This window comes from Doryrhamphus excisus, chromosome 2, assembly GCF_030265055.1.
Source record: "Doryrhamphus excisus isolate RoL2022-K1 chromosome 2, RoL_Dexc_1.0, whole genome shotgun sequence".
Taxonomy (NCBI): Eukaryota; Metazoa; Chordata; class Actinopteri; order Syngnathiformes; family Syngnathidae; genus Doryrhamphus; species Doryrhamphus excisus.
Genome location: NC_080467.1, coordinates 19,603,318 through 19,616,874, shown reverse-complemented (window position 1 = coordinate 19,616,874; position 13,557 = coordinate 19,603,318). Strand labels below are relative to the sequence as shown.

At 41.8% G+C, this 13,557-nt stretch overlaps 1 protein-coding gene across 1 annotated transcript in view; it reads left to right on the top strand.

The window, feature by feature from the left end:
* The first annotated feature begins 438 nt into the window (after positions 1-438).
* Positions 439-13,557, top strand: part of mmp17a (matrix metallopeptidase 17a) — an 86,376-nt gene continuing 73,257 nt past the window's right edge. The window contains exon 1 of the mRNA XM_058056569.1: positions 439-845. Within this exon, the coding sequence (XP_057912552.1) occupies positions 741-845 (105 nt within the window). The 5' untranslated portion in view covers positions 439-740. The remainder of the gene's footprint in view (positions 846-13,557) is intronic.

Here is a 13,557-nt window from a genome sequence, read left to right as displayed (position 1 = left end):
TTTATATAAGAATATTTATAATAATAAATACATATTTATTATATTAATTAAGCAGCATATTATTAATTTTCATCAGCACTTTGGACTGGAGACTTATCTTATGTATATTTACATAAATAAATACATCCATCCATCCATTTTCTCGAGCCTCATAAATAAATCCAGTATATTTATATAAAATAAATACTATAAAATAATAATAGAATTTATACCAATTCAAAATACATAACACATGCCAAATAATGTGATTCTTTATAGATGAGGCACTTTTATAGAAATATCATTTCATATCATTCCAAATGTGTACATGCACTGTCGGTAAAAATGGGCGTGGCTTTATTTTGGCAGTCCATGCCGGAAGTCGGCTAAATTGACGCTAATGGTCGCTCTGTTCTGAGCCGCTCGTACGGCAGCTGACTTACTTTGAGCAGAGCTGGAGCCACTCCAGTCATGAGTGGAGCTCATTTGCGCTTCTTGGCGGATTTTGAAACAACACACTTCCTCTTTTTTCATTTTTAATCCCACCACTTAGTTGAAAGCGCCTCGTCGACATAAACTGGTGTGATGCTTCCAAATAGCCGCGGCACCTGTTTTCATGTGTTTTATGTTGCGTTCAACAGTCAGCTGGACTACTGGGAATTTTGGATGCTACTGAAAGGTTCGTTGTTCGAGCCCTGCGGGTCCAGCCTGGTTTAAGGGCGTGAAAATTGTTCCCGTTCTTCTTTCCACCCGCCAAGTGGATGAGGATTATATCTGCGGAGATGCTGCTTCTGGTGCCGGTTCTGTGGCTGCTGCCTCTGAGCGGAGCTGCTCCCTCTCCAACCGCGCAAGAGGACACCGGGGTGGTAAGTTTACTATCATGGAGATGAACTTTTTCCCATCTTTTTAAAAATATATATTTTTAACCTCTCCAAATCTCCATACTTGATTTGAATATTAACAACCCACTGCAGTCCAACGGGCAGGGACAGCCTTGCAAAACCTCCTTACTCAAATATCAAAGACGAACAGTTGCATTTGATGACTATGAATATGGGGATGTGTGCTGCCATGACTTGGAGCTTTTGCTATAGCATCATGCAAGGGGGGTGGGGGTGGGGGTGGGGGTGTTCACTGTCACAGCCAGGAACCCACCAGGCATGAGAGATTATTCCATCAAGGCGTTTCTCACGCATGGAAATTGCCAGCGAACTTCCCATTGGACTGCTTGGGAAGCCAAATGTCAAGTGGTTTACCTAGCCACTGGAAAAGCATATTCATTGCCATCAAAACACACATCATGCACGTGGGAAGAATTTCAAAAGCAGAAATCCTTGTCCTCGTCGTGGCAGTGTTTTCAAAAAAGATAACACTTTTCAAGGAAGGCCATCTTCAGCGAGCTCAAACGCAGCACGGTGTGGTCTGGAGTGGTTTATTTCTTTCAGATAAACTCAACAAGTTGAAAAATGCACATTTCAACATGTCTAAAAAGGAGTAGGAAGAAGCAGCACTGTCCTTTCGTTGCATCCAACATGCCTTGCATCTTTTCCTGATTCATATTCACTAGCGGTGTGAAATACTGACGGGGAAGGTGGAGGCAGATGTCAACATCTTGGACATCAGGACATGGTCCGCTGCACCGTATCGCTGAACTTTGATACCTCTCGCAAGGAAAGTGCAGCGGAACCTGAAACGTAGGGGTGTCATGAGATTTTAATATTCATTTTAAGAAAAGAACAATGAAAAAGAAATTGAATTTTTGTTTCACCGTGGCACAAAACATTGCAGGTGTGTTTTGGAATATTTATTGTCCCACATATTGATAACAAACTTTATTTTTGTCAACATTTTTTTAGACCATATACTAAACCACCACACATCATTCACAATCCTTATGCGAGAAAACGGGTTAATATGAGCTAGCTAGCAACGGGCGTCATGGGAAATACCTATTTTGATACGAAAGCCTTCACCAAAAAAAAAAACCCTCCAAAAAACGCAACAGTGTTTACATTTACATAACTGACTAGCTAACACAAAAAACTATTTTTACCTCGCGGACTAACACGACGCGTTGCTAATCGCCCGTCTCAGCGGATACCTAGCTCTCCATTTTGCTACAAAGACTCAACACAATGCTCGTTTGCTGTCAGCATTTTTTTTAACCTGATGACTGACGCACACGTCTTGTGCTGGAAGACACGGCCATCCCAAGGAGAGTGGAACTAGCATAAGTATGTGTATCAATGCGCTTAGGAAAGAAGTTTGGGGCGTGTTTTAAATCATCCAAATAGGGCAAAATACTGCAACTATTACATATTATCATCATTGTACGTGCTAATGCATGATGACAGCATGGATATCAAACCATGCTACGTTTTTAGAGGGCTTCATAGTAGTCGAAATAGGTGTATCCCAATGACAGCATTGTAAGCTAGCTCAAATTAACTTGTTTTTTCGTGTTATAATGCCCAGAAAAAGGAAAGATTGCAGCATCAGATGACTGTTAGCTGTTATCTTACTTTCTTTTTATTACCTTTGATTTGTTAGGTTATCCAAAAAGTCCATACATGAACCGAAAGGCAACAATATTTGGTCCTATTTTCCAATCCCAGGCATGCAGCAAATTCAATTCAGGAGCTTCTGCCACAGTTTTCATGCTCCTCTCATTCCTAATCTTTCTTTTCAGTATTGAACTGAACCAAATTGCACCCAGTTGGCAACTTCGTCATAACAGTGTAGCTTTGAGGGTTTTGTTTTGTTTTCAAACAGTTGAAACAATACAAAAAAGATGCCATTAAACCTTCTTAAACCCACTTCCCTTGTGTATGACATCATTCTGCTGATGTTTTGTTGCTTAAAGCTTACCCACAGAAGATGTTACACTCTGGAGATTTACGCTGAAAGTCAAACGGTTGAGACTACAAATTCAAAGACATGAAAGTGTCACTCTCCGTGCTCGTCCGCTTCTTGTGGATAGTTTTGTTGAATGTCTCTGCAGGCTCTGCGGGGGAAGGTCTCATTTGTCAGTCAAACTGCAATAAATGAAAAAGAACTATAAGACAGGTGGAAGTTTTTGGCTAAAGTTGTTGTATGTGCAATGAGGTGATGTTTTTTTATGGGTGCAGATACCCCCCCCCCCCCAAATCAAGACCAAATTCAGACATTTAATCTGGAAAGACAAGTTCTTCAACTACACAACGGTACACAGAACAAGAGGCAGAATAGGTGTCCGGTATATTTCACCGAGCTCCCAATCTCATTCCACATCAATGAATCCATGATAGTGACTCAAACTCATTCATTCATTTTCTACCGTTTATCCTCACGAGGGTCGCGAGGGGTGCTGGAGCCTAACCCAGCTGTCTTTGGGCAAGAGGCGGGGTACACCCTGGACTGGTGGCCAGCCAATCACAGGGCTCATACAGACAAACAACCATTCACACTCACATTCATACATATGGACAATTTGGAGTCGCTAATTAACCTAGCATGTTTTTGGAATGTGGGAGGAAACCCGGAGAAAACCCACGCATGCACGGGGAGAACATGCAAACTCCACACAGAGATGGCCGAGGGTGGAATTGAACTCGGGTCCCCTACCTGTGAGGCCTGCGCACTAACCACTTAAGTGCCCCCTGACTTTAACTGTTTTACTTCTTGATCGATATTCCAAGCTTTCTTTTTCTATCAGGTTTTGTATGACCCAAAGGGTTTGCGGCTTTAGCGGTATCAGCCGGCGTTCCAGCCCTCCGGTTCATTTCTTTCCTTGGCATGTTTACTTGGCAACTGCATCTCTCAGCATTCGCCTGCAACTGCAATTTCAAGTTCATTAGTGATAGGGAACATAATTTAACAGAGACAGAAACAATCAGTGTGAGCAGCTCGGCTGATGATTAGTTGCTCACATGTTGTCAATGCGGTGCGGGGGGGGGCCTTGAGGATGGTGTCATGCTTCCCTCACAGGACGATATCATCAGATCACAGTTGAGGGCGTCACGATTGTACGTAACACCGAAGAATATGAAAAGCACTTCATCACAAAAGTAATTATATGCTCATTTGTATGATTACTTGTGATGTTTTCTTAAGTTTGCACTCCCACGTTGTGATGCTGGGTACGCTGCGTGGCTCTACAACCTCCCGTTGGGCACTCCGGCACACATCAGCTGTATTATTGCTCTACCGCCATCCGGTTGATGTACTGTGTCGCTGCGCCGTGCCGATGTGCAGTTTCAGCACCTGAGCCATAACATGTAAAACACAGTACGCTTTCGCTTTGTGCTCATCGTGTTATTCATTTTTTTGGGATACAGTAACTGACAAGCTTCCCCTGGGATCTACAGAGAACATTCACCTGAAGAACATTATATCCAGTCGCCATTGTTCTTACACAAAGCCTGTGTCAAGACTTTTTTTTGTAAGTCTTCTCGTTAATCTCACGTCCAGAACCTCTTCATCGAAAAGCTCACCTCTGTGTTCAATTATTCATATTTCAAGCTTTGAGGTAAAAAAAAAAGACCTAATTTTCAGGTCCTAAGCTCTTTCAGCCAACAACTTCCTGTGGCAACTTCACAATGAAAGACAGTTGGCATTTCACTCGTGGAATGAATGTCATGCTGCAGCAGCAGCAACATTTAGTTTTGGACGGTGTAGTCCAAGTAAACAAAGTCCCACTTCCGAGAAAGTTACCTTGGAAGTTGATTAGTAAATATGACGGAGCAGGATCATTCCGATCGTTAGATCGAAAGATTGTGTGACGTGCGATCGTCATCAATCAGTTTTACCGATGATTGGTTGAAAGCTGGGGCTGCACGGCTGACCAAGGTTCAATTCCACCCTCAGCCATCTCTGTGTGGAGTTTGCATGTTCTCCCCGTGCATGCGTGGGTTTTCTCCGGGTACTCCGGTTTCCTCCCACATTCCAAAAACATGCTAGGTTAATTGGCCACTCCAAATTGTCCATAGGTATGAATGTGAGTGTGAATGGTTGTTTGTCTATATGTGCCCTGTGATTGGCTGGCCACCAGTCCAGGGTGTACCCTGCCTCTCGCCCGAAGACAGCTGGGATAGGCTCCAGCACCCCCGCGACCCTCGTGAGGATAAGCGGTAGAAAATGAATGAATGAATGAATGAATGGTTGAAAGCTGTAACTGGATGGGTAGAGTACTACTGGTGTGTCGGTCATGAACGAACGGGTCAAAAGAACTAGTTCTTTTCAGTGAACGGAATGAACGAGGTCACCGCCCCTAAAATACCCTTTCAGTCCGTTCAGTTGCAACTGCTTTTTTTTTTGATTGGCTGGAGAGTCAGTACCCGTTCCTTTTGCAGGGCGGGACTAATCATATCTCATATTCATTTTTCCATTTAGAGTGCATTCTTAAGTTTTTCAATGCACATTTATCTAAATGTTTAAAATATTTTATTTCATATTTGTTTGCACTGAAGTTGAGTATTTTCTTTTTCTATTGCACAAAGCACATTTAATATAATATATACTTGCTATTTAGGGCTATAGGGTTTGGGCTTTTTACATTTACGTCTCTTGACTTTTGTACTTGATATTATTGTTTTCAATGCAACTCAAGATAGTAAAAACCATTAAAAACCTTAAATTTTTTGTTATTCCTACTATAATTTATATTACAAGGAGTGCAGCGTGATCGCAGTGTTGGACGAGGTGCAGCACAATCGCAGTGTCGGCGCGAGTGGGGGGGTGGGGAAGTACAGTGGTCAGAGTGTCAAACGAGGGTGGGGTTCGGAACGCCGGACCGGGGAGTTGAGATGCTCGCATCCGCTCGGACCGAAATGAACATATATTTTTACTGAATGAAGTGGAATGATCCGGTTCACTGAAATGAACGGTTTTGCCCACCACTATGGAGTACTGGAGTACTGACACTCGGGCGTCTGTGTGGAATCTGCTGGTCTTTGAAATTCTTAAATTGGACTTCCTTAAACCTGCATAGGAAGCTGGAAAAGGAACAAGAAATCTAACCCTTTGCCTGTGTTACCTCAGTCATGCGGCGTCTGATATCATTCAAAAGGAAAGGGTTTCTCACTTGGACTCTTTTGATGCCAGCAACCTCAACTTGGCATTCTATTTGGGTTATTTGGCAGTTGATTGTGTTTGTGGTGGGAAATTGGATGAAAATAAAATACCCCGCTCACTAATACCTCAAATATGTAATGCAGTCAAGTGAATTATTTAAACTTCAAACTGATTTCAGAACCAATTAAAAGATGTGGTTAATACTCTCCGTCTCATTTTTTTCCCAAGCAACATTAGTCCTCCATCACCCAGCCAGCAATGGTTCAACTTTATGTATGGAGCTGGTGTGCAAGATGGAAGATGTTCTTTTTAATAATTCAGTTTTTGTACAGAAGGGAACAATAGGGTATTTTTTTCATATTCCAGCCAGGCTCTCTACCACTGGTTCCATCGCCCTCACGGTGTTTGCCTGAAATTTGGTGAATATCACCAGTTTTATATGCAGCTTTTACACTCTCAGTGTATCTTCCTACCTTTAGCTCCGTCTCCCCACGTAGGAGGCCCATCATGGTCTGCCTGATTACACCCAAAGGGCCACAGGATAGGGGAGGTGGCTCAGTGAGAAAATTGGATGCAGTGAAAGTCCAGCAGACGTACGAATGAGGGATTGCTGCGCTGAAATAAGCGAGGGTCAAGTAAAGATGGCATATGTAAAATGAAGAGGGAGGAAAAAGAACCAACCAGGAAGAAAATATTCCCTTCTTTGGTTTAACAGTGTTGATTCCGTAGGGTGGTTCATATAGAGAACTAATAACTCGCATCAGATAAGCTTTCCTGGTTCTGTGCAAATCTGTTATTACATCCTCAGCCTGGATCATTAGGATACTTTTAGCTCTGCTGTCCCACTTCCAGCGAACGCTCTGACCTTGGGTCTGTTCTGCAGAAATGCACCAGGGGACGCATATTAAGGGCGAGGAGACAATTTGAGGAGTAAGACAACTTGAATGTTGGCAATTTCTCTATAACGATCGTCATAGAGAGTAAAGTCACGTTTTCATCCTCTCAGAGAAATGGAAATCAGGCTTTTTTTTTGATGGCTTTCTTTTTCTTGCTAGTTTGGCGAGATGTCTTCAAGTGTGATATCCTCCAGGGGCTTGTAAGAACTTGGAAGCATCACTTTAGAGTTCATGATGCTATTAAATTCACTCAATAAGGCAAACTAGCATATATTAAGTACTCGCAACATTACACTGCACTTCATAACACCATCTTCATTGGTCAGATGAGGAAACAACAAGTCCTAACTCAACTGAAGATAGCAACTAGGAAGATTTTAGACAATACGTAAATTCACCCAATCATTATACGTCACGGTCAAGGCCTGAATCAATCTTCCTTTTCCACTTTATACCTAAATATCACATCAAAATTGAGTCAGCTGGTGTGAGCTTAGGCCGGGTCTGCCTATTTTTGCGGTTTGGAAAAAAAATCGGATCAGTAAATAGTCCACACAGGAAGGACTCGCTGTATGAAAACAAAGTACAACAATGTTCCTCGCCACTTTGCCGTTTCGATTCTTAGGCTTCACTCTATCATGGTTATTCATTCATTCATTTTCGACTGCTTATCCTCACGAGGGTCGCGGGTGGTGCTGGAGCCTATCCCAGACGAGAGGCGGGGTACACGGGGCACATATAGACAAACAACCATTCACACTCACATTCATACCTATGGACAATTTGGAGTGGCCAATTAACCTAGCGTGTTTTTGGAATGTGGGAGGAAACCGGAGTACCCGGAGAAAACCCACACAGAGAGAATATGCAAATTCCACACAGAGATGGCCGAGGGTGGGATTGAACTCTGGTCTCCTAGCTGTGAGGTCTGCACACTAACCAGTCGACCTTCGTGCAGCCCCATGGTCATTTGGATTTCATCTAAATTTTTTGCAAAAAATTTGCTTCGGCTTTCAAATAATGTCTCGGTTTTTGTACAATTTTGCACCGAAACTAGTTTACTTTTCCGTGATTGTATCATTTCATAAAATTGAGTATCCAAACAATGCAATTCTTCCCTATAAAACGTATATTTTTGTCAATATTTTTGGGTGTCTGGAACATGTTAATTGGATTCAGTTGACAATCAGTTACCGACAATCAACAGGAACGATGACCTAAATATACTGTAAGATGACACCTCTGTTTTTAAATACAAAATAAATCATAATCACATGTCTCATAACACCTGTGCTGTTTGCTCACTTGCTATCTGCTAGTTTGCGTTCATAAATGAGTAGGCCCCGAATATAAGACGACCTGCGGGTGGCTAAATGAATCAATCGCCCCACGGTTATTCCAAATATACTAATTATCACTGTTTTGTGGTTGACAACAGCCTGTTCTTAGTCAAAAGTATGCAGATTCAAGCACATTTTACACGTTCCTGTGTGGGCATGCCCTTCATTTGTCCAGGGTACATCCATCTCTAGGCGAATCCATCAGAATAGGTTGGGCATTGTCAGATTTGAGGTGACGACCTTAATCATCATGAGCTGAAGTGCACTTATTGAATCCACAAAGGGTATTTTTGAAAGTTCAGTTGTGTCAGATGAAGAAAGCTTTTGTTTGTTGTTTGTTTGCAGACCAGATGATGATGCCATCTTTGTAATAAAACAAAGTGTTGTTGTGCATGCGATTTTGGCATCAACAAAAGGTGAGTTAAAGTGAGTTTCGCAGAGAAGTAATGGACAAAACAGGACGGAGCAGGAAGAACACCCCCCCTCCCATTCACTCTTTTCATGACTTATGGTAAATGCGGGTTGGAAACAAGCTGGCTCACTCTCAGCGTCCCTACGTAATAACCCCCAAATCAACTCCATGTGGCCTTCCTATTTATAAGAGAGGCCCGCCCCCTTACAGGACTATGCAAGATGAAGAATCCCAGTGCCATTCAAAGAACCTGAACTGGTAATTTTAGTGCTTCCTTGAGGTTTGCTCTGCTCTGCACATTTCATGTTCAAGTCAAACAGTCCAGAGACCCAACGAGCCAAACTCCTCTGATGTTTGCCTTTGGAGACTGAATTGTAATAAATTCTAAGCGTGTTTGTTTGCTCGTTAGGATAAAGAAAAGCGTTGCCCGGAGCCTGGAGGAGGGCGCATAGCTGATTTCATCTCTGACATTGTTGTAGGAGTGATGGGCACCCAAGCCTTCCGGCTCGATTGGTAATTCAAATCAAAGGACAGACACCCTGCTTCCTCCAATCCAAAGAAATGGAAAGAAAACGAAAACACATTTTGAGACTGTCTGGGAATTAACTTTCAACAATGGAATACACTCGGTACAATGACATGTTTTTATTTCTCAGACGCCAAAGACAAAACACAAATATTTGACACTGGGGAGGCCTTTGGTGTTTGCCTCCATGTTTGTGTTAAGGGGAATTATTATTACTATTCCACTTTTCTGTCTTATAAATGTAGTTTGAATCTTGTATTCTCGTGTTAAACGATGCCAACGTTTCCGATAATGAGGTTTGGGCATTTGGAAGTGAGCCCTAAAAGGCATTTGGGATGGCTCAAAACACTATGTTTCAGAGGGAGTTGCAAAACTGGAGCCAACCAACGTAAGTAACAATGTATCAGTGTCCTAAGTCAAAAGTGGTTGTGTAGCATCATAGAGTGTGCATACAGGAAGCGGGGTTGCTAACAGCCGATTCCCAACACAGTGAGTTTTTAACACTGGCAGTCCCGCCAAAAACGAGTAATGACCACATTAGACGTTACTGATGCTGTAGAAAACCTACGTGTTGTCTTCCGTCTGACCTTTTTGAATGGATTCATATTGAAAACCGCGTTTCCAGCGTATTGCCGATGCCGCAATGTGCCATTCTTGTATTGTGTCATAATGTATTGGGTGATATGATATTGAACAGCGGTAATAGGAATTCTCATAAAAGACAAATAAAGCAGAACACAGAAGTCCGACTTTTATGTGCCTGTTCTTACTTATTGGCTAATTAAGTTTTTTCTTCGTTTCCTTCCCATTGGGAACAGTCAAAAAGAGTTATTTCACAGCATTGCCTCTCTTCTACAAGATCGTAATGATCACACAACAGTGAATGGAACAACCCTTGAACAACCCGGAATTTAATGTCTCCTTTCATCCTGTCCGAGATTCTTCTAAGTTAGGATAAAATTCTTGCTGGAGGGGAACAGCCCTATCCTGACTTGTGGCTGGCCGTTTCTCTCTAGACCTTCACTTTGGCTCCAACCCAGATAGCGTCTGAAACGGTTACCTAAGCTGACCTCACGCCTTCAGGCAATCTGTATGGGCTAGAGACCAACACTTAATGTCACCTGAAGGACTTCCATTACCCCACCACACCCTAATGTGGGGACTTTGCAAAAAATCTTGCGTAAAGGTAACTTACATTTTGCTGTGGGTTGATTTTGACTCGAAAAATCTAAACTAAAACCAAGGTCAATATACAGAATATCTCTATCTTTGACTAAAGTTTGTTTTACAACCATAAAGAAAATTAATAATCTGTGAATTCATTAATTGTGTTCTTAAAAATATAGTCAAACCTCGGTTTTGGTACACTGTAGTTTTTTTTGCATAATTTGGTTTTCATCGACATTTTTTTGCTGAAATTTTGCTTTGGCTTTCATATAATGTCTTGGTTTTCGTACTATTGTACTGAAACTACTTTGCTTTCTTGTTATTGTATCATTTCACAAAAGTGAGTATACAAACAATGCAATTCTTCCCTATAAACTGTATATTTGTCAATATTTTTGGGTGTCTGGAACATATTACCGTATTTTCTGGACTATAAATCGTCGCTCCGGAGTATAAGTTGACCAGGACAAAAATGCATAATTAGAAAAAAACATACAGAAGTCGCACTGGTGTATAAGTCGCATTTTTTGCGGGTAATTTATTTTACAAACTACTTGACCAAAACAGACATTACGTCATCTTGGAATATAGAGAACAGGCTGAATAGGTGTAAGATATGCTAACACAATGCTTATTCAGCTACACAAAAAAACACAAAAGGTGTCCAGTGTTTATGTAACATAAACAGTTTTTTCATTTATAAGTCGCTCAGGAGTACAAGTCGCAGGAACAGCCAACCTATGAAAAAAAGTGCGACTTGTAGTCCGGAAAATACGGATTCAGTTGACGATCAGTTCCCAACAATCAACAGAAACGATGACCTAAATATACTGCAATATGACACCTCTTTCAATACCGTTTTTAAATACAAAATAAATCATAATCATATGTCTCATAACACCTGTGCTGTTTGCTAACTTGCAATTCGCTAGTTTGCGTTCATAAACGAGTAGGCCCTAAATAAGACGACCTGCGGGTGGCTAAATTAATCAATAGACTTTTAGTGTAAGATATAAATGTGATGTTACCTAGCAACATGTTGTTACTAAGTGAACCTCACGTATCGGTCCAATTTGAAAATGTAATCCAACATATAACAGGCATGCAGTGTGTTCTATTAAAACTAGCATTGGTTCCGTTGTTGGCATGCAGGGAATATCATCTGACAACTGACAGCCTTCATTTCTGCATGCCTGATTTAATTATTTTCTGGATTGGAGGCAGCAGACCGTGGCATTGTCCAAATAGTCAACATTTATACACACATTTCAGAATTGCTCAAATCTGGATTCATCCGGATTTACAACCATCACAGTCATGGGATGCAAGAAATAGATTTTTTTTTTTAAGGAAAATAATCAAGATTAATTTGTGCATGTAATGGGGAAAAACAACCACACAATCTCGGAGAATTCCCAAAGCCCAGAGTATTCATCTCTGTGCAGGTTTATCGTAACAATGAAATGATGTTTAGATCGGGAAGGAGGGATATGGGACACGGTTATTAACTGATGATTAACTGCCATTCTGCTTCTTCATTCTGAAATGCGGATCCACCAAGCACCGCTTTAATGCCTTATGAGCAAATAAATGAGCTGAATGAATGTGATATCAACTTTCTGATTCGTTTTAGCGCAGAATTCCTGTGTTGTCTTTTTTGATTTGAACAAAGTCAGCTCAGTGGCCCACTTGGTCGCTTTCCTTCCTTAATTAGCCACTCTAAATTGTCCTTTGGTATGGATATGAGTATGAATGGCGTACCCACGCGACTCTAGGGAGGATAAGCGGCATGGAAAATGGATGGATGGAGTTATGCTCACCAGTGGTGGGGTTTTTTTGGGGGGGGGGGGTAAAAAGCTGGATAGGAACCATAGACTAACCATAGAGAAGTAAACTAGGTCACGGAAAGATCAAATATTTCTGCAACACAGCTACTCTCCACTTTACATATCCACCTGGAGTTGGAGGAGTTTGTTGACGGCAGGCAGAAGACCCTGGAGCAATTACTAAATCAGCACAGTTTTCTGTTAGATTTGTCACATTGTTGCAATATGCCTTCTCACATTCCGTCACTGTTTGATGACAACACACACGGCATATTTCAGGTGGATACAAAGACACAGCACATTTTTAAGCGGACTCCATACCGCATGTGTACATTTAATGTTAGATTCCAGTGATGAATGGATAGTAATGAACTGTCCAGAACAGGAAGTCAAAAAAAGAACAACAATATTATGTCTTATTTATGCTTAATATGTCTTTTTTTCTCTGATTAGGTCTACTATATTAGGTAATGCAAGTGTAAAAGTGACTATAGGGGTGTTATGTAATGTCTAGAGGGCTCTAATAATGTAACGTATTTAGTCGGTTTTAAATAGGTTTTCTCTGTGATTGGCTGGCCACCAGTCCAGGGTCTACCCTGCCTCTCAGCCGAAGACAGCTGGGATAGGCTCCAGCATACCCGCTACCCTATAGTGGAGACATGTAGTGCAGAAAATAAGCAGGTTTTCCATCCATTCATCCTCTATGCCGCTTATCCTCACTTGGGTCGTGGGGGTATGCTGGAACCTATTCCAGCTGACTCCAGATGGGGTACTCCCTGGACTGGTCACCAGCCAATCGCAGGGCCCATATAGACAAACAACCATTTAAGGGTCGCACGGTGGACTGGTGTTTAGAGTGTTGGCCTCACAGTCAGGCGACCGTGAGTTGGTATCTCTGATACCACGGCGTGTTCTCTCGGTGTGTGCATGCCCAGGGTACTTCCCCCTTTGATCGACTGGCGACCAGTCCAAAATAAAGTGGACAGTGGACAGTCATAGGTACTACATGTTTCAAGATCCTTTGGGTATTGGATATCAAATGTTCTCAGTATACATGCATTTTCAGACAACAATCCATAATCAACATGTCAGCTACTTGACAGTATTTCTTCTGCTTTTATGAGGCCAGAGATTCACACAGATGAATGCTAAAAATGGCGGGACGCTACGACTACATACTGATTTTATTTTCAATGCTTGCATATTTTTTTTATTGTGCAAAACAAATCCACGGCTCCGACAGCCCATGTGTTATTGACAGCCGCTTTGACACTTGCATTAATTATTAGGGAAACAGAGCCGACGCCGTCTTGAGCGGTACAGCCGACTCTGTAGCAGAATGTGCTGGATGTGTTTGGGG